Genomic DNA, 27,472 nt, shown 5'->3' with positions numbered 1-27,472 from the left:
CAAAAGCATCAATTCTTCGGCGCTCAGCTTTCTTCACAGTCCAACTCTCACATCCATACATGACTAATGGAAAAACCATAGCCTTGACTAGACAGACCTTTGTTGGCAAAGTAATGTCTCTGCTTTTCAATATGCTATCTAGGTTAGTCATAACTTTCCTTCCAAGGAGTAAGCGTCTTTTAATTTCATGGCTACAGTCACCATCTGCAGTGATTTTGGAGCCCCAGAAAATAAAGTCTGACACTGTTTCCACTGTTTCCCCATCTATTTCCCATCATCCTTATACCATGATTAAACCTCACCAGCTACCACCTGTGTACTAAACTATACTCAAGTGTTATAACCTTCAAAATGACCTCGAATGTTGTGATTTGCACTTAGAAAGCAGTCAGTCTTTTAGCCACGTGGATATATTTATCTCACTCATCGAACAACGTGGCTCTCTGTTTTGTGGCAATAAACTTTTAAGTTCACAGGCATTTATTGTCATCTGGTTCAACTCTTGATTGTAAACATTGGAAAAGATAATTCGACCCAATGATCTAGGTCAGTGTTCCTAAACCTAAACCTGATCACGCCGTAGAATCACCTGAGGAATTTTTTTTTAATCCTAAATTCCACCACCGCCCCCCCCCCCACCCCACTGTGTGCTCTCAGGAAATTAAATAAGCATATCCTGGGGCTGGACAAAGGCAGTTGTACTTTTGAAGGCCCTCTATTGTTTTAAATACACAGTTGGACTTAAGAAGCAGTAATCTAGAGACCTGAGACTGCAAAGATAAAGTTGAGAAATTGGCTCAGCTCACCACCTCACTTTCTCCCACAAGTGGCCCTTCAACAGGGCCTCGCACCCAGAGCCAATCTAGGTCTCATCATCCAAGGCACACATCTGCTATTAGCTGGCAGTGGCCTTGTGAGTGCCATTTAACCTTATGGTGCCTCTGCTTCCTTAGCTCTAAAATTGTGATACTAACCTTTGTTTTCATTACAACTTCTACATGCAGTTATTCTAAAAAGTAGGAAAAGCAGGAGGACCACACTGAGGATGACTGGCTTACGGTAAATGATCTATGAGCAAGAGGGGCGCCTACCTGCTATTTGTTCTGTCCCTCCTTCCTCAGCCTACGCTCCTTCCTTTCTTCTCCCACTATGGTCTCTTGCTGGTGAGCATTCATTGATCAAGTGGTGGAAATGAGCTAGTACTAAAGCCTTAAGAGGGTTTTTTAACCAGCAGGAATCTAGACTTCAAGAGAAGAGATTGATTTGAAATCTTTCCCTAAAGATATTTTTGGGATTGGTGGACTGGAATGCATCAGTATGCTTGTTTCATCCACTCATACGTGCATACCTTACTTGAGTAATCATAGAGGTACCTACCGTGGACCAAGCACTGTACTGGGAGTGAAGAAGACATTGATTGATACCCTGATGTGACAGACACAGAAAGCGAGTAAGTAATGTGGTACATTCTACTCACGATGACAAGTAATTGTCCTAAAAAGTAGCAACATATTTTGGGTCTGTCTTAGCATGTAGCATTAGACAAGATATTATAATTGTTAAATACAGGCTGTAACATAAAGTACTGCCTATAACAGAAAAAATCAAAATAACCTTATTTTGAAACAGATGGGAGACTAAATTTGGTTTGGAGAAGAATAAATATGCAAATGATGTCCTTTTTTCCCAGTAATCATTGCTGCTCTGTTTTAATAAACTGGTACAGATCACTTTGTTAGAAAATGACTGTAATTGCTCATATTTCTGAGGCCCTACTGTGTTTTGTGCTCTTTGCATGGAGTGCCTGATTTAACCTGATACAAACCCCAACAGTTAGGTACAGGAAATGATATTTCACACGTGAATGCCATTTGTAGTAAAATGTGGTTTGTAGAGACTAAAGGACGTATCTAAGGCCATACCATGTATGAGGGTTGAAATCCATTTGTTGGACTTCAAAATCCAAGCTCTTAACTATTACATGATACTGCCTCTAGCCAAAGAGTGAACAGGAATTGTGGTTCTAGTTGTCACACAGATGATTAAAGAGGATAGCAGCCTTATAATTCATTTTTCAATAGTTTTAGTTAAATCTTTAGGAAATATTATGTAGTGTGAGAATTCTATTCATGGACCTAGCCTCCAGTGTTCCTGTGAGTCTGTGGCTTTGTAATAATCTTTGAGTCCTCTTCCTTATGTGAGGAAAATGATGTGAAACTCCAAGACAGGTATCACCAGACAAGAGATTAAGCGAACTCCAAATAATCCTTCATAGGTAATCATATTTTCTCAAAATAATCTTTCCAACAGCTCTTCTGTATAGAGCCAGTTGTGTATATGTATATCTTCAAATGTCATCATCATAATTATGCATGTTGAAATTAATCAGTAGCCAGTGGTATGCTAGTACATGTGTAATAATTGATTCCCTAGGAAAAAGGTGCCCCTGATTTTTTGTGTTTATCTGTTTCCATGGTGTTAATATTTGTACCTGGGTTGATTTCAAGCTACCAAACTGGCATCACTGAACACAATATTGGGAAAGGATAACCACGACCAACTCTTATGGGTATACAACTGCCCAGAGACCAAAACAAACAAACAAAAAATTTCCTGAAAAGAAGTTTTAAAAAAATTTTTTATCCCCAGTTACTTTATTTAAAAGATTACCTGGATAAAATCCAGGTCTAGTTGGGAAGATCCCTTGGAGAAGGGAATAGCAACCCACTCCAGTATTCTTGCCTGGAGAAACCCATGAACAGAGGAGCCTGGCAGGTTACAGTCCATGGGGTCACAAAGAGTTGGACACCACTGAGCAACTAATACTTTCAAAGCAAGGAGAGAATTTAGCAAAACAGAGCTAAGAAGCTTCAAACACTGTTTTAATATGCTAGTTTTAAATAAATGGCATTTCAATGTATTACTAACTGAATTAAAAGCAAATCAACTTAGAAGGGGGAATAAAGATTAATGTTGTTCAGTACTTACCTTGGGACAGTACAACACAAGAAATTGTCTCTCACCTAAAGAAGTTCTGGCTGGAACAGCATCCTTATTGATCCAGAAAGACACCCAAGATAGGACAACAATGAGTGTACAGGGGATGTAGGTCTGGATGGTGAAGTAGCCCATTCTTCTGCTCAGGTCAAAATAGACAGTCATGACCACATAATCCCCTGGAACAGAGCAAAGGTGGACCATGAAAACCCTTCAAAACTGGAAAGCATCTCAAAATAAGCATGCATATCACTCTTAGGTGCACTTGAAAGTTTTAATCCACCTGCATTAAGAACAAAAAACAACAAAAAGCAAAACCCAGCCTGTATTCACTGCTATATTTAAAATGGATAACCAACATGGTCCTACTGTAAAGCACTGGAACTTTGCTCAATCTTCCGTGGCAGCCTGGAAGGGAGGGGGGTTTGGGGAAGAATAGATGCATGCATATATGTGACTGAGTCCCTTCCCTGTTCACCTGAAACTATCACAGCATTGTTAATCGGCTGTACCCCAGTACAAAATAAAATGTTATAAAAAATACCCAACCTGTACTGAATTCTGATCCTTTAAGAAGCAACGTGACTGCTAGATGAAAGGAAATACCTTTGAGCATATTGCTCATATTTTCTTCTTTCGGGCGATCTTTTACTTTGCAGTCTCTGCTGACTTAATGCACACAATGTGAAGTTTTACATTTGGTGCAGAAGTAGGGGAATCTTTGTTTCTACCCTGTGCCTCTCTTGCCTGCAATGAATTTTAAGATTTGTTACAATTTCTTCTTGTTCTCAGGACCTTTCTCCATTACAAACCAGAGAATTACCTTTGTGCTTGACACTAATAGATGACTATTTACTCAGTTTATAACCAAATTCCTGTGCTGAGACATTTTCTCATGTTTCCATTGAATCAAGTGGTTTTCCTTTATAACAGTTGCTTCAGTTTGTAACTTCTTGTCCATCCCTGTGGTTGTTTTTGTAACATCTGTCTCATTGTTAACTTGTATCTGCATGAGTCCACAGACTGTGCCCACCCCAGCCCTTCCCTGCCCCTATCACTACACTTAGCATCCCACTGGATTCCAAACAGGCACTCAGCAACATTTGTGAGTAAATGATTAAATGAACAATGTATTTATACATTTAACTATAGAGAAAGAAACCAAAAATCAGGAAGTTGTATTTTGGGACATTTTGGTTATAAAGAAATGCATATAAATATTCCAGAGAGTAGAGTAATTAAGGAATCCAAGAATAACTATACAGCTATGCATGAGAACAATGTAATGTGACACAGTCCCAAGTCTCTGTAATTTGTTAAGATCATGATACATGCATTGTATTCACTTTACAGTACAAACTGTAAAGTACTTATACAGCATATACCATATTGTACCTTATAGCTCAGACTGATTTCAGACAACATCACTTTCAAACACTGTATCTGCTCTCTTAATGTGAGGCGACACATGAGACTACTTTTCAAATGTTGTGTCTTCTTTCCTTATAATTTGTCCTAAAATAAATGGGCAATGAAATCCAGATCACGTTTTTTTGTTTTTTTGTTTTTAATTACTTGACTTCATGTCTGTGTTTCTCTACTTACTTCAGTTCAGTTCAGTTCAGTCGCTCAGTCGTCTCCAACTCTTTGCGACCCCATGAATCGCAGCACGCCAGGCCTCCCTGTCCATCACCAACTCCTGGAGTTCACCCAGACTCACGTCCATCGAGTCAGTGATGCCATCCAGCCATTTCATCCTCTGGCGTCCCCTTCTCCTCCTGCCCCCAATCCTTCCCAGCATCAGAGTCTTTTCCAATGAGTCAACTCTTCGCATGAGGTGGACAAAGTACTGGAGTTTCGGCTTTAGCATCATTCTTTCCAAAGAAACCCCAGGGCTGATCTCCTTCAGAATGGACTGGTTGGATCTCCTTGCAGTCCAAGGGACTCTCAAGAGTCTTCTCCAACACCACAGTTCAAAAGCATCAATTCTTCGGTGCTCAGCCTTCTTCACAGTCCAACTCTCACATCCATACATGACCACAGGAAAAACCACAGCCTTGACTAGACGGACCTTTGTTGGCAAAGTCATGTCTCTGCTTTTCAATATGCTATCTAGGTTGGTCATAACTTTCCTTTCAAGGAGTAAGTGTCTTTTAATTTCATGGCTGCAATCACCATCTGCAAGTGATTTTGGAGCCCCCAAAAATAAAGTCTGACACTGTTTCCACTGTTTCCCCATCTATTTCCCATGAAGTCATGGGACCAGATGCCATGATCTTCATTTTCTTAATGTTGAGCTTTAAGCCAACTTTTTCACTCTCCACTTTCATTTTCATCAAGAGGCTGTTTAGTTCCTCTTCACTTTCTGCCATAAGGGTGGTGTCATCTGCCTATTTGAGTTTATTGATATTTCTCCCGGCAATCTTGATTCCAGCTTCTGTTTCTTCCAGCCCAGCGTTTCTCATGATGTACTCTGCATCTAAGTTAAATAAGCAGGGTGACAATATACAGCCTTGACGTACTCCTTTTCCTATTTAGAACCAGTCTGTTGTTCCATGTCCAGTTCTAACTGTTGCTTCCTAACCTGCATACAAATTTCTCAAGAGGCAGGCCAGGTGGTCTGGTATTCCCATCTCTTTCAGAATTTTCCACAGTTTATTGTGATCCACACAGTCAAAGGCTTTGGCATAGTCAATAAAGCAGAAATAGATGTTTTTCTGGAACCCTCTTGCTTTTTCCATACTTAGATGACTTAAATCTGATTTGAAAATAAGACACTTTAAAGAAGACTGTCTTAGCTGGATGAATTATTATTACTTAGTCCACTCCTTCCTTCCCTCTCTCCAGCTTCACTCCACATTCTTCTAAGCTGCTGAGACAGAAGACCCTTCACTGGGTACTCCTCGAGGGAGTCAGGATTCTCTGCTAACCCTGCAGTATTTCCTAAGTGGGGCTATGATTACTTCCTAACACTGCCCTTCGGGGAACTGATAGACTATCACTTGTCTGAATCAGGCCTGGTTAAGGAAGTCATAGTGACCCAGATACTAATTACGGAATTAAGCTCCCATTAGAACATACAGTTCCCTCTCTGAGAGCAGTAATTAGCCATTATTTAGCAATTATCTTTGAAAAGTTAAAGGTAAAATTTTTCTTATTGATCATAAATGGATTTGTGTTAGTTCCCTGAGATGATGCTTCTCTGTGTTGATTTATTTGGATTTAGGCTATTTAAAGTCATAGCATTTCATATATTTGTTTGGTCTCTGCTTTTGTTCTAATCTAGAATATTATTCAATTACAGCCTGCCTCTATTTATTATAAAAATATTTAATTGGAGATGATCCCTATTAGTGTCTTTTTCTTTCATGTTCCTTTGACCACAATACCAGAGGCAAATGTAAGTTTCTTATTCTACCTAAGAAACACAAAGAAAGAAAGGGTTTCTTTTTAAATAATCATATTCGGGGGCACTTTTTCTCCCTAATTTTTCAAGTCCTTGAGAATTCTCTGCATGCAAATTATAATATTTTAAATAAACCTAGACAATTTTAGTAACATCTTTTTACTCTTTATCATGCAAGTAAATGAGAATCTACACATTGGCATTAATGATCTGACTCTTTTAAAGGTGAACTTTAATTTTGCCTCAAGTTAACAGATAATTATCTCAATTCAATTTTCCACTTCCCTTTAGGTCAGAATCTTGACTCCCCTAGCCTATTTATCTATCAATTCCTATTTTAAGGTAATAGCTTCTGAGCATCTTTCATCTTTGCCAACAAATCCGAAGCTTTTCTATCACTAGATTATGGATTCAAACTTGGAAACAGGCCATTTAAAAGCCAAGCAGCTCCACAGTGACAGCCTGACATCTGTCTTATCTCTAAGGCCACATCACTTTTTGTATTTTTAAAAACTCTCAGGCTGAGAAGCCTATAAAATCAAATCCCCTGAAAGTGCCGCATCAGTGATTTCCCCAAGTCCAAAAGCTTTAAATGCCCACCAAGTCAAAGGTGGTTATTTCAGCCACTTCAAATTTATTCTATTGATTTATTCTAACATGATACTTAAAGCCATAGCATCTTAAAAAAACTAGTTTGGTTCCCTGTTTTTGTCCTAATTAAGAATGTAATAGAAACAGGCTATGATTGAGAAGATATATCATTTGAATAATACCCATTAATGTCCACTATTTTTTGTAAGATTCTTATGTCTAGTTTTAGGAAGAGAGCAACGTCAGTGAATAATGGACTTCAATAATTATTTTTTTTAGTTGTCTGTCATATTAACAATTTGAAAGCTTTAAAATTTGAATTTATTGGCGTGTTTAGGCTCATACGTGAAACTACCTCCTCGTCAAAACTTGTTTGCATAAGATATCTGCCCCTCCCGAATGCCCCAAATAATAAAAATAACTGTTTTCTAGTTACAAGTAATGAGGGCCTACTATGTGCAGACACTGGGCTGAATAGTTTGCATATATTTTCTTTAAAATTCCTAAACATTTTGTCATGGTGTTGAAAAAACTAAGATTTCACCTGGTTCCTCTCCCATGATTCTTACTCCACTTAACTATAGTTGAATAGAGTATATATTACTCTACTGGATTAATTTTGAAAGCATAATTAGTGTTGATATACTCTCCTTTCCTTTCTCTAGTCTCTTTTTATTTGTCAATAAATATTTTTAATCACTTTTATACAAAGAGCACTAAATTAGGTAACATGGAAACTAAGATCTATGAAACCTCACAGACGGATTCTAAATTAAATGGATTGAATGAGAACACGATTATTTCATCTCTCACTACAACTTGGAGAGAGAGGTATTGAGAGAATACAGTGAATTTTGCTTTATCACCCCTTGTTAAACACTTGAATCTGAGGCCTGGCTCCACAGGGCTGGTTTTGACCACAGGAAGGTAGGAGAGTTCACTGGCTGCAAATTCATTTGGGGAAAAGTGTTTTCTGAAATTAGATCTATACCTCACCTCACACACAACAATACATTTGAGATGTACTGAAGATTCAGATTTAAGCATTAATATAAATACTACCCCAGAAAGAAATGTAAGAGAACACCTTCATAATCTTAGTGTGGAAGACACTTTGTCAAAGCACAACATAAAATACAGAAGGCATAAAGGAGAAAAAAATTATATAATGTTTAGAACTGTATTATACTTCTTTAAGTAATTTTGAAAGGCAAAATACTGCATTTGAATAAAATATTACCTATATAAATAAATCAAAGGCTAATATCACTGATATATAAGTAATTCTCATTAATTATTGAGACTCACATTTTTAACTGGGCTGAAAAAATGAATGAACAATTCATAGACACTAAATATGAAGAAAGATTCTCAACTTCATTAGTGATCAGTGAAATGCAAAGTAAAATAATAGTATTTCATTTTTAGCCTATAATATTGGGAAAAAATAAACTGGTAATTTCCTGTACCACAAAATGTGGATGAAGAGCAGAGCTATACACTCTTGGTAGGGGTGTGCACTGATGTAAACTTAAAGGTAACCTGGAAGCATATAAAATATATTTTAGTTCTCTAAATTTGGAATTAGCACTATAGAGAAAAATGGTTTTTAAATATTGCCTTTTGATTGGCACCAAGTTTTTTTTTTCCAGGTTTGCTCTGCGCCCAAAAGTATGAATAGAATACTCAGTCCTTGGGCAGAATCCCAACCCCTGAGTTTATGTGCCCAGTGGAATAGAGCATAGTGGAAGAGAAAAAACTTTCAAATTTAATCGTGCTGCTTACTTCTATGCTGCTGCTGCTAAGTCGCTTCAGTCGTGTCCGACTCTTAATGACCCCATGGACTGCAGCCTACCAGGCTCCTCCGTCCGTGCGATTTTCCAGGCAAGAGTACTGGAGTGGGGTGCCATTGCCTTCTCCCTACTTCTATGCATGACACCCCTAAGTATTCTGCATCCCTCATTGGCCCACCATTCCCAGGCATGGCTTAGGCCTGAATTCTTCTGAAATTACATTCAACACTTTTCCAGCAACTAGGTCCTTAGAGGTCAAGAGCAGGCAAAACAACTAAGCTGTAATCTTTGCCATCAGGGAGTCCTCTGGGTAAGAACGACATATGAATATAGCATCATTACTCCATGGCATGCATGCGTGCTTAGTTGCTCAGTTGTGGTGTCTCCTGCACTGACAGGTGGATTCTTTACAACTGCACCACCTGGGAAGCCCTACTCCACCGCCCAAGGACTATATAAAACATAGCTGTTAGTTTACCTTATACACCCTGATTAGATGAAGTTTCTGGCAAGCATATTTCTAAAAGTTCTGCTTAATAATGTTAATATTCACAAACCTCAAAGAGATCCATTCTCTTCACAGATAGTCCAAACTCCTTAGTATGGCCTGTAAGGCTATCTGTAATTTGAATTTAATCTAGGTTTCTCTCCCTCATCATTCTCTTCATGTTCCCAAGGTCCTAAACAAAATAAATAGTTTCATTTCACACTTCTATGATTTTCCTGTCTTTATTCTTCCTGACATCATATCTCTCCCAGATTCCTGCTGCTGCTAAGTCGCTTCAGTCGTGTCTGACTCTTTGCGACCCCATAGATGGCAGCCCACCAGACTCCTCCAATCCTGGGATTCTCCAGGCAAGAACACTGGAGTGAGTTGCCATTCCCTTCTTCACCCAGATTCCTAGCTTATCTCTTTAATCCTTTTTATTCATTCCAACCTTCCAACCACCCCCAGCAGCAGCACACACTGCACACACACACCCATACTGTGACTAGACCTGTGCTAGGTGGTAGCAATCTTAAGTAACATTTAAAATTAAAAATCAATTCCTTCAGTTGGCCAAGCCAATATTTCAAGTGTTTTAATATTTATTTAGAGCTAGTGGGTACTGTGGGCTTCTCTGGTAGCTCAGATGGTAAAGAATCTGCCTGTAATGCAAGAGACCTGGGTTCAATCTCTGGGTTAGGAAGACCCCCTGGAGAACAGAATGGCAACCCTCTCCAGTATTCTTGCCTGGAGAATCCCATGGATAGAGGAGCCTTGCAGGCTATAGTCATAAACAGTTGGACACTGCTGAGGGACTGACACCTTCAGTGAGTAATATAATAGCACAGATTATAAAAGTTACTAAGTGATAGAAAGCTCAATTAGATAGTGCTGGTCTAAGCTAATCTTTCTAGAAGGCATTTATGCTCATGCCATTCTCTTCCAAGTTTTTCAGAATAAAATCCATACTACTCAACACATGAGTCTAGTCTACTTTCCCCTGATCCACAATGAACCATCCCAGTTGTATCTCCCACCATTCATAATCTCTCCATTTTATGCCCACCCAGCCTGATTTACCTTCTGCACTTCCAAGGGATACTGTTGTCCTCATTTTCCTAGGATGTCTTCAATTTCTGAAACACTCTCCACATCTCCAATCATGATTGGATGATTGGAGTATGATTCACGTATATCTTCAAACCCTTTCATTATTGCCCATTGATGTTAAAAGCTAAATTAAGTTTTTAACTTGTTTGTAGGAGTTCTTATGGCATTTCCCTGACTACTCTCCATCTTCATCTTAAATACTATTTCTTTACACCCCAGCCGGGGTTCTTACAGTTCCCTTAAATGCTCCCTGCTACCACTCACAAGGTGGTACAGTGGTAAAGAATCCACCTGCCAATGCAGGAGACAGAAACACAAGAGACACGGTTCGATGCCTGGATCAGGAAGATCCCCTGGAGCAGGAAATGGCAACTGGCTTCAGTATTCTTGCCTGGAAAATCCCATGGACAGAGGAGCCTGGCGGGCTACAGTCCATGATGTCACAAAGGGTTAGACACAGCTGAGCGACTGAGCACACACACACACCTCTTACCTTAGAGTCTTATCACATGCTGGTTCCCTCAGCTCAGAGTCTGATATCTCCATCTCTATTTAACTCCATTCTTTCTTCAGATGTAAATTAATGTATCCCATCATCTAAGAAGCCCTTAGTAGATCGATGTTCTCAGTAAGATCTCACAGCACCATATGACTCTCATAGTGCTGATCTTGCTAGGAAGTATGTGATTGGTGTGAATATTGGATTACACTCTAGATTATAATTAATCCATGAACTCTATGAAGTAACTGTAGCTATTTATCTCCAGTATCCATTTACTCTCTATTTACTCCAGCTATTTACTCTCAGTATACTCAGTAGTACAGTGCTGGTACACACAGAAGGAATCCAACAGTTATTTGTCAAATGAATAAATGTTTGAGCTCATATGGCCATGAAAAATATCATGGGTGGACTATACACCCAAAGCCTTAAGACCAGGGCAGAAATCAAGGTGGGGTTTTAAAATACTAAATTTTACTTTAGAAACTATTGCGTTTGGAGATATTTCTTACTGAATACCCTGGTGGACTTAATCTCCAGAGATGTAGATATACAGTCACAGAGAGCTGTTAGCAGCCCTGACTGCTTGCTAAGAAGAAATGAAGGAAAATCGGCCACATCAGAGTGGTTGCATAAAGCTTATTAGAGAATCGATTGGTGATTTGAGTTTTTCAACTAGATGCAATTAGGGAGAGAAAAGGACAAAGGGGCTTGGCTGCTGAAACAGCCGTCACTGTCTTCCACATTAAGTCTAATAGGTGTGTTTTTGTTTCAAAACTTGACCATTATTATTTAATCTGTTGCTTGTTCAAGCTTACATGATATGAAAAAGAACAACATAGCAATTGGGGAAAATACAGTGAAAAATAAAAAGTGTAATTTGTAATTATTTTCTGGGCTAAATAAATCTTTTCAAGACTTCCTCTGACTTCTCCACTGAAGAATGGGAGCAGGGTTGTCAGGAAGAACAGGAGATGCTTCACACTAGAAGGCAAGGAGAAATCCAGAATCCCTGCAGGGGCGACATTTGGAGCTCAGCTATGGGAAAATAAGGAAAGCACACAAGGGCAGGGGGACCTGCTAAGCCTGGATTTGCTTCAGCCCAAGGAGAAGAGCTTCCAGGAGGTTCTGGAACAAAGTGCACAAGCAGAGTTAGTGCCACTTGAGACCAGACTGGCAGTCACTTGTCTCCCACAGGCTGAGGTGGGGTGGTCTGAATCTCCAAGTTCAGACGGCCCTATGTTGCTCAAGGACATTCTCCAGAAAAGGGGACAGTGATACACTGTTAGCATCCAAACTTTGTAGCACCTGGAGAATGGGGCACACCAGCTCAGAGAAGGTGAGGTGAAAGAGGGGACATCAAAAGTGGCCACCGCAAGGACTGGTGTTAGGCTGGGTTCAAAGGTTCTAGTCCAGTCACTCACAGGTTGTGTAATTTTAGGCAAGTATAGAAATGATAAGAGAATATACCTCACAGGGTTATCATGAACATAAAAAGAATTAACATATATAGTGTGCTTGATAAGTTCCTGGTACACAATAGAAGGTCCATTAATGTCAGTTATGATTACAAAGTAGTTTAATCTATGGAAAATAATTAACAAAATTCTGGCATGTGTAAGCATAGAAGAAATACAGTCCATGGAATTCTCCAGGCTAGAATACTGGAGTGGGTAGCCTTTCCCTCCTCCAGGAGATCTTCCCAACCCAGGGATCAAACCCAGGTCTCCCACACTGCAGACAGATTCTTTACCAGCTGAGCCACAAGTGAAGCCCAAGAATACTGGAGTGGGTAGCCCTTCCCTTTTCCAAGGGATCTTCCCAACCCAGGACTCCCACATTGCAGGTGGATTCTTTACCAGCTGAGCCTCAAGGGAAGCCCAAGAATACTAGAGTGGGTAGCCTATCCCTTCTCCAGCAGATCTTCCCGACTCAGGAATTGAACCAGGGTATCCTTCATTGTAGGTGGAGCTATCCAACTGAGCTATCAGGGAAGCCCAGTTTAATCTATGGAAAATAATTAACACCATTCTGGCACATATAAGCAGAGAAGAAATGCTACTAAACATTCAGAAAATAATAAAAATTAGAAATGGTCCTAGCATTTATTCATGTCAATCAATTCTATCCTCTCACAGGTTAAACAATTGAGATCCACTTAAAAAGACAGAGTTGCAGACCCAAGACTCCTACCTCCCAAACCAATATTCTTTTTGGAGTAAACAGCCTGCCCATTTTGAGCCAGTGGTGAGGATCATGGAGATAACGCAAAACAGAAAGTAGGATAAAGCAAAACAGGAAGTGGAACAATTACTGAATAGGGTTAATATAGAAATCTGGTATGGATGACTAGGAGCCCCAACCACAATAAGAACAATTCCTTTCATTTGCTTTTAAACCTTGTATAATAGATCTGTTACTTTTAAGAGAGTGGAAACTCATTAGTCAAGAATTCCAGACTAACACAACAACCATTCTAGAATTTTCCTTCTGGAGAATAGCTCTAGATGAAAGGAAGCTCAATATTTGCAAAGCCTCCAGGTAGTGAGATAGCTGATAGACAGGCTCCAGGTTGGAAATTCACAATTGGCCAGTCTCCTTTCTGCAGTTCCTGAAGCAAGAGATAGGTGGGCTCCACTGAGGAATTTATAATCATCCTCCCATTTGCTCTCCAAAAGGGAAGTAATAACAGAAACAGGATAAATAGCCAGTCTTTGTCTCTTGTAAACACCTCAAGAAAATAATCATGGCAAGGACAAAGAGAGGTAAAACCCTGTCTGAGTAAAGGATAAGGGAGACACTACACATGCACTAAAAGTCTCCTTGGAGTCAAAAGTCAGGATAATTCCAGGTCAAAGTGAGTCTTGCTCCTCCCAGAAGCATTCACTTTGAGATCCATCAGTGTGCATGCTGAATTTCAACTGAGCTATTTCAATTCTAAAAGATGATGCTGTGAAAATGCTGCATTCAATGTGCCAGCAAATTTAGAAAACTCAGCAGTGGCCACAGAACTGGAAAAAGTCAGTTTTCATTCCAATCCCAAAAAAGGGCAATGACAAAGTACTTTCAAACTATCACACAAACAAACTCATTTCACATGCTAGCAAAGTAATGCTCAAAATTCTCCAAGCTAGGCTTCAACAGTATGTGAACTGAGAACTTCCACATGTTCAAGCTGGATTTGGAAAAGGCAGAGGAACCAGAGATTCAATTGCCAACATCCGTTGAATCAAAGAAAAAGCAAGAGAATTCCAAAAAACACATCTGCTTCATTGACTATGGTAAAGCCTTTGACTGTGTGGATCACAACAAATGGGAAAATTCTTATAGAGATGCGAATACCAGACCACCCTACTTGCCTTCTGCAAAACTTATATGCAAGTCAAGAAGCAATAGTTAGAACAGGACATGGAACAATGGACTGCCTCAAAATTGGGAAAGGAGTACATCAAGGCTGTATATTGTCATGCTGCTTATTTAACTTATATGCAGAGTATATCATGTGAAATTCCAGGCTGAATAAAGCATAAGCTGGAATCAAGATTGCCAGGAGAAATATCAATAACCTCAGACATGCAGATAACACCACCCTTAACGCAGAGAGTGAAGAGGAACTAAAGGGCTTCTTGATAAAGGTGAAAGAGGAGAGTGAAAAAGCTGGCTTAAAACTCAGCATTCAAAAAATGAAGATCATGGCATCTGGTCCCATCACTTCATGGTAAATAGATGGGGAAACAATGGAAACAGTGACAGACTTTATTTGGGGGTTCCAAAATCACTGCAGACGGTGACTGCCGCCATGAAATTAAAAGATGCTTGCTCCTTGGAAGAAAAGCTATAAAAACTAGACAGCATATTAAAAAGCAGAGACATTACTTTGCTGACAAAGGTCCATATAGTCAAAGCTATGGTTTTTTCAGTAGTCATGCATGGATGTGATAGTGGACAATAAAGAAGGCTGAGCACTGAAGAACTGATGCTCTTGAACTATGGTGTTGGAGAAGAGTCTCTTGAACTGCAAGGAAATCAAACCAGTCAATCCAAAAGGAAATCAATACTGAATATTCATTGGAGGGACTGATGCTGAGGCTGAAGCTCCAATACTTTGGCCACCTGATGCAAAGAGCTAACTCATTGGAAAAGACCGTGATGCTGGGAAAGATTTAAGGCAGGAGGAGAAGGGAAGGACAGAGGAGAAGATGGTTGGATGACATCATTGACTCAATGGACATGAGTTTGAGCAAGCTCCAGAAGTTGGTGTTGGACAGGGAGGCCTGGCGTGCTTCAGCCCATGGGGTCGCAAAGAGTAGGATACACTGAGTGACTGAACAACAACTGTGTTCATGCACACCCCAGGGGAGGGTCCTGAGACAAATTAACTAAGAGGGGACAAAGCAAGATGATTGGCCTGAGGGAAGACAAAGACACAGAACACTGCCCCTTTATAAAGTATCTAAACTTCCCAAAGGTAGGACTTTCTCTCTGAGCTTGCCTGCCATGGGCCTTTCTGCACATACTTTTCTTTTCAATAATCTTTTTATTTTACTCTTTACCCTCTGCCTCCTCACCTGAATTTGTTCTTGACTAGGCAGGCGAAGGCTAGGGGCCTTAGCCCTAACTGCTGGTCCCTGTGGTCCAATGGTTAGGACTCCCAGGCTGGGAAGCTGAGGCACTGCTTCCAGCTACAGCTCTCTGCTGCTTGCTGCAAACTGCTGCTTACTGCTGCACCCATCCGAAATCAGTAGTGGTTTTCTCTAGATTCACATGGGATCTAGGTATTTGCTAGGGTCTCAGTTCTTTGTTCTCTTTTAATAGAACACTTTTTATTAGTGTACACTAAGTCCCCTGCATATGAACAAGTTCTGTCCTGAAAGCGTGTTCATAAGTCCAGTTTGTTCCTAAGTCTGAAAAAGTTAACCTGGATATCCAACTAACACAGTCAACTGAATAGTACTGTACTGTAATAGGTTTATAACACTTCTCAGAAATAATACATTAAGTAAACAAAAATAAAACATTTTTAATCTTGCAATACAGTGCCCTGAAATGTACAACAGCTGGTGCACAGGGGATGGACAGAGGGCAAGCTGCAATTTCATGCCTGGCGCTGATGGTACAGGTGCTGGCTCTTTGCTGGAACCAGGTGGATGATCGCATCTTCAAAAGTTCACAACTTGAAGGTTTGTATGTAGGGGATTTACGATAATAGCTCCTCTTCCTAACCCTCTGAAAAAGCCACCACTGAGTCTTAGCTTAGTGTGGCTTTTGTAATTTTGAGCCCATCATCAAATTCCAACAATGTAGCAAGTGAATGCACCTTGGGATTTATGTAAATAAAAATCTGGCTCAGAATTCTAAAGCTGAAGACACAAATGAATGCACTTGCTACTTTGATCCATCCAAAGGAAATGCATGTCCCAGCATAATTAAATCGAACTCCTACAAACATCTGACTAGCTACTAAAACACGTTTCACAGAAGGGCAGAGTCTCCAGTCCCAGAATTCAAGTACTAGAGATGTCATTACCAGGTGCAGGGATTTGGATGGATTGTTCAAATTCCCCCAGTAAAATAGGGATAATCATACCTATCACCAGGGCTCCAGTGAAAAACCTTATTTTCTAATGATAGGAAAAGTGTTTTGTAAACTTTCGGAGACGATGTAGGTAGACATGCAGCTTCCTAAGGACAGCTGTCTTGCCAAATAGCATCTATGATATTGGTAGAAAGCTTCCTGTTCAGTGGTTTTCTTTGATTTGTAGCTTTTGTTTAAAGGCTACCTGTAACTGTGAGGAATGATAGTAAAGAAGTCAACCTTGTTCTTGCTAATGTGGCCTTTACCATATCTACCAAAACCACTGATGCCATCATTTTAATACAGTTCACAAAATTTGTGTCCCCAAAATTACACATTCTTTTCTGTTCAATGTGGATTCTGAAGTACAGATAAATTATATAGTAACATGGCTTGAGAGAGAAAGATAACAAAATGCCCATTTATGTGTGGTTCCTTCTTATGTAGAGTATTATTGTGATACCACCAGATCTCACAATATATCTTTTTGAGAAGTCTCATTTCAGGGAAAATTTTTCAACATGAATTTCTATTCCAGTTCTCCTGGCTTTATGTTACTGACTGGAAATATTTTTAATAGCTCAGAAGAGAGATACCAATAATGAACACACACCATATTAGAGTTGTATTTGTCAACTTTGATAAGAAACTTAGACTGGCTTAATGGAGGTATCAGTGGAAATATGAGAAATCCTGAGAAAGATGCAGTCGTTTACTTCCAGTCAACCTTAGGTACATGCTAGCTGAGGAAGGACTTTAGGCTCTTTGTAACCAGTCAATCCTAAAGGAAATCAACCCTGAATATTCATTGGAAGAACTGATGCTGAAGCTCCAATATATTGACCACCTGATGCAAAGAACCAACTCAGTGGAAAAAGACTCTGATACTGGGAAAGATTGAGGGCAGGAAGAGAAGGAAATGACAGAGGATGAGATGGTTAGATGGCATTACTGACTCATTGGACATGAGTTTGAGCAAGCTCTAGTAAAGAACAGGGAAACTTGGTGTGCTACAATCCATGGGGTGGCAAAGAGTCAGACACTACTTACCAACTGGACAGCAACAACTTGAGTTATCATATTTGTAATCTTAGAGCCACAGAAAGGGCACCAATATGTTATATTTTAGTCTTCTGGCATAGAAATGATGAGATGATACTTCTCAGGAAATGAGTAGAAATCCTATTTGTGATCTTTGGAAAGAATATTTTCCAGTAGGAAAAGGCATGGTTCAGAATTAAGTCCCTAGGAATTGAAGTCTTTAGCCATTATCAGTCAGTTTCTGTCTTCTCTCACTTTTTCCTGACCTGTTAAATAGGAATTTCTACCCTTTCAGAAGTACTGGAAAGAAAAGATTCCCCTTTGACTTCTTCCCAATTTTTTCATTCTATGTACTCTGATTGATGAAATTGGGACAGTTACACAATTTCCTAATTTGCGTTTCCTTCTAACAATCACTTTTGTCTGCTCTCCATTTGCCTAGGTATCCTGAGTTAAGCCATAGGCTGATTTTTAGAGGTTAATCTCGAGCTTTCTCTTAGTTCCTACTATAGGGATGTAGTTGGAGCCAGTCAGTTAACCAAGTATGCTGGTCTTACACATGCAACTCTCCTTTGAGTTGGTTAATACCAAAGCTTAGATTTGGATGAAATATAGTAAGAATCCCAACTGTGATTACAAATTCATCCTCTAAACCAATACTACCAGCAATGAAGATGATATTTGAATTCTGCTGAATTTATGAATGCATCTCACAAATAGTTTCTAAGTCAAGAAACAAAGGGAAATATTGATAATTAAGTGGCTCAGCTGCTCATTGTAGATACAAAGGCCAGGTTAGACCCCGGTTCGATTCCTAGGTCAGAAAGATCTGCTGGAGAAGGTACAGGCTACCCACTTTAGTATTCAAAGGCTTCCCTGGTGGCTCAGATGTTAAAAAAAAAAAATCCACCTACAATGCAGGAGAGCTGGATTCCATCCCTGGGTTGGGACGATCCCCTCGAGGAGGGTATGACAACTCACTCCAGTATTCTAGCCAGGGAAAACCCATGGACAGAGGAACCTGGTAGGCTACAGTCCATGGGGTCATAAAGAGTTGGACACAACTGAGCAACTTTCACTTTCACTTTTCACTTTTATACGTCAGAACCCAGAAAACTCTTTTGGAGAAAGCAGCAAGCAAAAATTCTTTATTTTTTCATTTTTTTCCCTCTGTCAATGGGCCTAGCATAACTTTGCCTTTGGAGCCATACCTGATGAGTCTAACCCAGCCATTGACATTTGCTTAAAAAAATGACTCCACAGAGGCTGAGAAACCTAATGCTACCAGAATACCAAGCTTTCTAAAATGACTTTTAAAGCAGTTGGAAAAAGAACATCTGAATTCAGGCAACTGCAGGCAGTGATTGCAAAAGGTCAGATCATAAAATGTTCCCCAAGATGTCAAATCACTCCTGGGGATACTCTGCACAATTGTAGGCTTAAGAACTTGACTTCACTTGCTCTTTGCTCTATGCCCAAGCACTGCATTTTAAAGGTTCTGTTTTCTTTTTTTTTGTTCCTTCCTACTGGAATTCTCTCAACCAGGAAGTTTTACATTTTGTGATATTCAAGGTAGTTTTTAAATGTCTGTCAAAAGTCATTCAGTTCAGTTCAGTCGCTCAGTCGTGTCTGACTCTTTGCGACCCCACAGACCGCAGCACGCCAGGCCTCCCTGTCCATCACCAACTGCCAGAGTTTACTCAAACTCATGTCCATTGTGTCGGTGATGCCATCCAACCATCTCATCCTCTGTCGTCCCCTTCTCCTCCCGCCTTCAACCTTTCCCAGCATCAGGGTCTTTTCCAATGAGTCAGTTCTTCGCATCAGGTGGCCAAAGCACTGGAATTTGAGTTTCAACTCAGTCAGTCCAATGAATATTTACGACTGATCTCCTTTAGGATGGAATGGTTGGATCTCCTTTCAGTCCAAGGGACTCTCAAGAGTCTTCTCCAACACCACAGTTCAAAAGCATCAATTCTTCGGCGCTCAGCTTTCTTTAAAGTCACTACTAAAATAAAAACTATCTAATACATCATGAATTATATCCATTACATGGAGTTGATTATAAAAGAACAGAATATCTCTGAATCATGGCTTTATCTTTTGGGTGGAAAAGCACTAGATTCAAAATGAGCTGACTTGTGTACTAATTTCTTCTGGCTACAATCTAGTTGTGTGATCTTGGATAACTTGCTTTCTCCTCTTTTGTCTTTATAAAATATGACTAATTCAACTAGATAATAGATCTTGTGGAAATTCTATACCAAATGTTAAATATTATTTAAATATTTAAAATGTATTATTAGTGATGTTATTTAAATCTATGTATTTGAAATGTACATCCAGATTTCACCAATCTGAATTTTAAAATTTATTTTAAAAGTGAAAGAATGAGACATTTCATGAAAAAAAAAAGGAAAAAATACTAGCTATTTCTTAGTTGGAAATTCATTTGCTCCATAACCTTGAGCGTGTTATTTAAGGTCTCTGGTCTGTTTTCCCACATGGAAACATAGAGATGATAGTCACTCTTAAATCACAGAGTCATGATGAGGATTAAGTAGAATGATTCCTATAGAGTTTGTGATAGAGACTGAGATACATAAGTGCTTGATACATGTTCCTGAAAGTTATTACCATTTTTTTTCCCTTTTAAAATGTCTTTACATAACTCAGAATCTTATGACCTTGAGAATTTAACTGTATATAGAGCTTTTCATTTTGATTTATATATACCATAAGTATTTCTGTTTTTCTCCATCTGTCATAAAATTGAAAGCCTAACTATTCCTTCCTATTCTAGCTTTAAACCTAAAGATTCTACAGCTCTACCCTTGACAGCACCACGCCTGCTGCACTGTAGTGGCCACTTGGGGTAAAAGACAAGAGAGCAGAATAAACCATTCTCTTCTTTCCCCTAAAACTTCCCTGGTGACTCAGATGGTAAAGAGTCTGTCTGCAATATGGAAGACCTGGGTTCAAACCCTGGGTCGGAAAAATCCCCTGGAGAAGGAAATAGCAATCTACTTCAGTATTCTTGCCTGGAGAATCCCATGGACAGAGGAGCCCGGCAGGCTACAGTCCATAGGGTCACAGAGAGTTAGACACAACTTTCCTTTTTAAAATGTCTTTATGTAACTCAGAGAATCTTATGACCTTGAGAATTTAATTGTCTATAGAGCTTTTCATTTTGATTTATATTTACCATAAGTATTTCTGTTTTTCTCTATCTGTCATAAAATCGAAAGCAACTTCACTTCTTTCCCCTAACGAGCCTCTGTTATAGACAAAAGCATAAGGCCACAGGGCAGCCAGGTCAGACAAGCTCCCCGCCGCTGGAGGGCACCAGGCTTTGAGCTTTGGACATGAGTCTCTGCAGAATCCTTCAAGGCAAATGTCCACCTCTGCCCTGCCTCTCCTCCACAGGCAGCATGATCGCCTCTGCCTGTCCACCAGAACACCCCTGTTGTGGACTTGATTGTGTAATTGAGGAAAATAATATGAAAGCTTGAAAAAAGTCGGCAACTATAACCACTTCGATTATATTTGGGATTCAGGCCTCAGGGCTGTCTTGGTTTCAGTTGATATGCCAGGGAATGAATTCCAGCATTGATGTGTTGTCCGTGTGGAATGTTGTGTCTTTTTCACTCTATACAGGGCCATCTAGATTAGGGGGCTGAGGCCCAGCATTCTCTGTCCACGGGGAAAAGGAAGATTTTGTTTCTGAGCAAAATAGCCCTCTGGGAGCAACTGCTCTGAAAGATGGATCATGTGAATTATAGTATGTGGTATTTGCTTTCTATCTGATTTCTGCTATGGCAGGAGTGATGTAGAAGATTATCAAAAGCCCTCCAAACTCATGTGGGTTTTTTTGAGTTGGCAATTGTTTTATTTTCGCAGATGGTATTCTGTATCTAATCAACATCGAGAACAATGGTGTAATGTTCTGCTCACCAAAACTGAAACTGGCCTCCTTACGTAGAGAGTTTTCAGTGCTTTCATTGCTGAGTTAGAATTGGGATTTGATCCTACAGTGTCAGAGCTGCAAGAGTTTAAAGATCAGACCAATCTCTTCATTTTACCAAAGAGAAAGTGGGGCTCTGAGAAGTGCAGCTTCTTCCTGAAGGTCAAGGTTGACACCTGCACCAGCAGCTAGGTCCCTCAATTACCCCCCAGAATTGTTTCATGTGTCATTTAAATAACTAAACTATGAATTGTAAAACTGAACTATAGTCTTATGCATTAAAGATTTAGCTAGATTTTTCTCTCTCTTTTCCTATGTTTGAGTTTCTGAATAAACTTAGAGTCAACCAATCTTTGCTATAATTGCTTTTATGATTTGCAAAGAAGCACAAGAATGATCTTTAATTTTAGAGTGTTACATTCTTTGCTTAGCACTATTGTTCTTTCAAGATTGAGGTTAACAACTCCTAGGCAGCTGATCAGAAGAGATTTCCCAAGGAGGACTTGGTGTTGGCATTAATGAAACTGTAGCCCACTTGGAATCCCATGTGGCTCAGTGGTGAAGAATCACCTGCAGGAGATGCAAGAGATGCAGGTTTGATTCAGGAAGATCAGGAAGATTCCCTGGATAAGGAAATGGCGACCCACTCCAGTACTCTTTCCTGGAAAATCCCATGGACAGAGGAGCCTGGAGGGCTACAATCCATGGGGTTGCAAAGTCAGACACGACTGAGCTAGTGAGCGATTAGAATCTGGTATTTAAATAGGGAGAAGATGGAAATACCTTTCTTCCCATCTACAGCCTTCCTTAAAGGGAGGAAATTCCTCACTCATTCCTTTCAAGCAGTTTTTATAAGATGTGTACTTTGTAGTTTATTAATATTAATGTATAACTCATTTGCCCCAATGAATTCTGTAACACATATTGGGTTTTTTGTGACCTGGACATAGTAATGGAAAACATTTGTAAACTGGTTTGCAACTACAGGACATTATAGAATTAAAAATAGCTGCCTTAAGGCAAATATTAGCATCTTTAACCTTATTAAATTTAGGTAAGATACTCCTGGTGATGTTTTAGGACTTAATATTCCTCAAAAAAAGAAAATCCATCCTTTTTTTTCTTTGCTATGTGTCAGTTCTAGTGGACAATTTATTATCTACCCCAATGTCAGAGTCACCAGGCTTATATGTAGTTAAGCTTCTGTAGAAAGATCAAAAACTTGTGGTAACATAAACATTCTCCATATTTCCTCATAGTTCTCCTATATAGTCTGGTCATTGATTTTATTCAGATAAGACACTGATAAATAAATAATAGAATATAAATAGACTTCCTTCATCCCTAGTTCTAAAATCATTCCTTTAAACTACTATTGCTTTAAAGTAAGTAAAATATGTATTAAAAGAAAAAAAAAGATAGTATATAGTTTAGATTATTTAAAATTGGAAGGAATCGTAAGCACCATCTCATTTAGCCATAGCTGGAACTTAGAGACTTAAAATTATACATCCAGGTGTACAAAACGTCAGATCTAAAAGATAAAATTTCAGTAGCTTAAGTCTCAGAAATTTTCTCAGACTGACTTTCCAGTGAAGGCATTGCACCGATTTGGGGGTATATGACACTGAAATAATAGCACAATAACTAAGCCATAGAAATATGCAATTTTAGACCTCAACTTGTTCAATTCTTTCATCTCAGAAGTGAGGAAAGTGAGAGACCCGTCACTCCCCAACCCCTCCTAGAGAACTGGAGGTCACCGTCCCTCATCTGTCATAGGTTACCACCTGTGATAGTGGGGAAGAAGGCAAAGAGAGGAGAGAGAGCAGGTTTGCTTTGGGGAAAATTGATTATCTGCCTGCCGAGAGCTGGGCTTGGAGCAAAAGTATTTTACAAGTGCTAATGCTTCCTTCCTCTATGTCATGAGAAGAGAAGCCAGGGCAGTTTTAAGCATTCTTCCTTGAAGAACTGTGGCATCCTGTTATGTAAAACAAAGCTATACAAGGGAAGGGATGCCAACAAACAGTCTCACTATACTTAGTCAACTGTCCTCCAGGGAGAGATGACAGAATCTCTCTGCCTCTATGAGTAAAAGAACTACACTTGCTGAATGTAGGTTGAATGACCCAGATGAAACTCTGAGCTGTAATCAATATAGCTCCTCACTGTGTCTCAGCCAGGGAAGAAAATTCAGGAGAGCTAAGCAGAAGAGAGACTTGGCTTGCATGTTGACACGTTTGCATGAAAGGAAAGGCAATCAGGAAGCTGGACCAGCAGTTTTAAGAAAACAGTTTCCCTTTTTTTCTGCTTAATTCTGAACTCTAAACAAAAGCGTGATACAAGGTAAAATTATTGGGTTGGCCAAAAAGTTTGTTCAGGTTTTTCTGTGCCATCTTTTGGGAAAACCCAAACGAACGTTTTGCTCGCACAGTATGTCATATGTTTTCTGTTTCTCGAGTCCTGCCTCTTGACACTCTGTCCTGTGTGACTGAGGATGAGCTTTTCACCCACTGCCCAGCTTCTTACAGGGCTTTTGGGCCAGGCCACACCTCAATACTCCTCATGTCTGGAGATGGAGCTTCCAGCAGCTGGATTACATGATGAGTAAGAATATTCCTAATTCTAAAATCTTACAAAAAGCTTAGGTTTAGTCATAAACTTCAAAGCGAGTCTACAGGTGATTAGATAAAGGGGATAGATAGACCAAAACATCGTAATATGAAGCTATAATAACCTGAATTTTTAGCATAGTTTTAATTTGTGATGGGGAGCCATTTACCCCAAATAACTCAACTATGCGCAGTAGTGAAGACATGACTTTCATGCCAAAAGAAATGACATTTGTATTCAAAAGTTTTATCAGTGTGTTATTTGATGACTTTGCTAAAAACAATTCCTAACGTGAATCTAGGTGCTCCAAGCTATCTTGGTCCCTTAATCTCCATTACTTCTGTGTATATACTTAAGATCTTTTTCTTTTATCATTTAAAAGTGTCACTAATGAATTCTAATAAGGTAGGTTTTAAAGGGGGATGATATCTGGGAATTACATCTGGAATTTTAGAACAGCGAATATAAAAAAATTCAGGAAGATTCCTACTGGGAATTGAATAGATTTATAGCAACCAGTGTTTCTTGATCACCTGTTATAAGCCTCTCCTGGGAGTAAGAACTGATGATGCAAGAGTAAACTAGATTGTCCCAGTACAGAGTGCCACTTATGTACTCCAGGTAAACAGGAAATATGTAGCTTGTTATAAATGTCATGAAAGAGGAGAATAAAGGAAGAGAGTTGCAAACAGTCTCAGAAGTTGCTTCATCTCAACTGAATGATGAAGGACAAAAAGCGGTTGTCAAGTGAAAAACACAAAAAGTGGACTTTCTGGGTGGCCCAGTGGTTAAGAATCTGCCTGCCAATGCAGGGGATATGGGTTCAATCCCTGGTCCAGGAAGATCCCACATGCCATGGGGCAACTAAACCCATGTGCCACAACTCCTGAGGCCATGTTGTGGAGTCCATGCTCTGCGACAAGAGAAGCCACCACAATGAGACGCCTGCGCACCACTACAAAGAGTAGCCGCTGCTTGCCACATCTAGAGAAAGCCCTCGCATAGCTACAAAGACCCAGCAGAGCCAAAAAAAGTCCAAGAAGAACATTCCACAGAGGAAGCAGCAAATGCGACTCCCTGAGGCCCTAAATATGCCAGCAAGAGACTGACATATTTAAGAAACTACAAACAGTTATTGTGACTGTTGTAGAGCGTTGGGCTTAGGTGAAGGAGTAGGTAGAGAAGGAAAGGTTGGAGAAGTAGATATTGTTTCATATATACCCTACTAAGGAAAGCAGAATTAGTCCTGAGTGCAATGTGAAGCATGCTGTAGACCTTCTACCAAAATTATCAGGCAGAGTAGTGAAACTCCATGCTAAGATAATATCTGCCTTCCCCCAAAGTTTCAACTTTATTTAAAGGGGTCAAGTGGAATCTCACACTCACTAATAATCCCATCCTCCCCATCAGAGGTAAGAGATCAATGCACTAGTCTAAGACCATGACTCTTCAGGCCTTTTCACTCATCAGGGACCAACTCAGGTGGGAGGTTGGCTTGCACACTGGAAACATCTGCTTCTCCAGAATGCTGTTCCTCATTGATTGGGAAGACTGAGGTGCAAACAACTCCTCCCCAGCCATATCCTCAGCAACCACATCAATACCAGCTACCTTGAATCTACCATGTCTAATCTTAATATGCCCCGATTTGCTTCCCCAAATTACTTGAAGACTTTTAATCCTAGCTCACTGCCACACTGACAGCCCTGATATAAATTCTCTACAAAACTCTGTCCTGTGAGTTGCTTGGATTTCTCTAGTCTGATGATGCAGTGATGTTGATCTCAGCACTACTCCTTTCAAACACTTGTGTGGCATACTCAACACCACTTTTTAAAAAAGTAATACCTGCTGCTGCTACTGCTAAGTCGCTTCAGTCATGTCCGACTTTGTGGGACCCCATAGACGGCAGCCCACCGGGCTCCCCCGTCCCTGGGATTCTCCAGGCAAGAACACCGGAGTGGGTTGCCATTGCCTTCTCCAATGCATGAAAGTGAAAAGTGAAAGTGAAGTCGCTCAGTCGTGTCCGACTCTTCACAACCCCATGGACTGCAGCCTACCAGGCTCCTCCGCCCGTGGGATTTTCCAGGCAAGAGTACTGGAGTGGGTTGACATTGCCTTCTCCAATAATACCTGCAGCTTGAACAAAATCTCCATTTTATGAACCTTGCTACGTGACTCACATCTCATTTGTTTTTAATTAACTCCCTCTGGGAGTCTAGTCTCTACAACCTTTTGGCCTAACTGCTGCTGCTCTGCTCAGTCGCTTCAGTCATGTCCGACTCTGTGTGACCCCATAGAGGGCAGCCTGCCAGGCTCCCCCGTCCCTGGTATTCTCCAGGCAAGAACACCGGAGTGGGTTGCCATTTCCGTCTCCAATGGATGAAAGTGAAAAGTGAAAGTGAAGTCGCTCAGTCGTGTCCGACTCTTAGCGACCCCATGGACTGCAGCCCACCAGGCTCCTCCGTCCATGGGATTTTCCAGGCAAGAAGAGTACTGGAGTGGGGTGCCATTGCCTTCTCCGTTTGGCCTAACAAGGACCTTTAATCCATTGCTTCTATAACATTTTTCCTCTACCTCACCCCATCAATGTCCTGTCTGTCCTTACCTGTGTCAATTCTTTGATCATTACAGTAACTTTTTTGCACTCTCTCAGCTTTACTGCCATTCATCAGACTGACCTGGCAAAACCACCACCTTTGTTAGACCCAAATTTCCTTGTGCTTGATGCATAATCCCAGGCAAAATGACCTCTTGCTGTTCCTTAGACAACACAGGAATCCTTTTGCCTTGGTGACTTTACAGTAAATGCCAAGTGGTGGCTAGAAATCTGGGAATCATAAGGGTCCAAAAAGCATGTACAGAACCCCAATAAACCTTACATATCAGTCCTTAAAGTATAGCTGCTATATACATTTGTACTGAGACCTTGTTGGTGTCCGTGTCACCCATCATGTCGGTGGGAAATGCCTTAGTCACTCAAACTTAGACATTATTTTAAAACTTCATAACAAAATTTCAAATGATTTGTAAAAACAGACACTTATTAAAAAAGGATACATGAGGAGAGAGCAAGATAACAGTGAATATCTAGAGGATTAAAAAGGACCCCAGTATCAAATACAGTTAGCTGAAGATTCAACCTTTAGCAAATAAACATAAATTCTTGGAATTAAGAAAAAAATACAGACAATAGATTCCTTTAGTTGTTCCTTTACCAGATGAAAATGTCATCTTGGAACGAAGTGAAGTGAAGTGAAAGTCGCTCAGTCATGTCTAACTTTGCAACCCCACAGACTGTAGCCCGTCAGGCTCCCCTGCCCATGGAATTCTCCAGGCAAGAATACTGGAGTGGGTTAGTCGTTTCCTTCTCCAGGGGATCTTCCCAACCCA

At 40.1% G+C, this 27,472-nt stretch overlaps 1 protein-coding gene across 13 annotated transcripts in view; it reads right to left on the bottom strand.

Annotated features, from left to right (window-relative positions):
• Positions 1 to 27,472, bottom strand: part of GABRG2 (gamma-aminobutyric acid type A receptor subunit gamma2) — a 248,991-nt gene that overhangs the window by 10,020 nt on the left and 211,499 nt on the right. For all 13 annotated transcript variants that reach the window (XM_055561939.1, XM_055561977.1, XM_055561946.1 and 10 more), the window contains one exon: positions 3,024 to 3,176. In XM_055561939.1, coding sequence (XP_055417914.1) covers positions 3,024 to 3,176 — 153 coding nt within the window. The remainder of the gene's footprint in view (positions 1 to 3,023; positions 3,177 to 27,472) is intronic.

This window comes from Bubalus kerabau, chromosome 1 (assembly GCF_029407905.1).
Source record: "Bubalus kerabau isolate K-KA32 ecotype Philippines breed swamp buffalo chromosome 1, PCC_UOA_SB_1v2, whole genome shotgun sequence".
Lineage (NCBI taxonomy): Eukaryota > Metazoa > Chordata > Mammalia > Artiodactyla > Bovidae > Bubalus > Bubalus kerabau.
The sequence above is the reverse complement of the archived record's forward strand: the minus strand, read 5'-3'. Positions and strand labels throughout refer to the sequence as shown.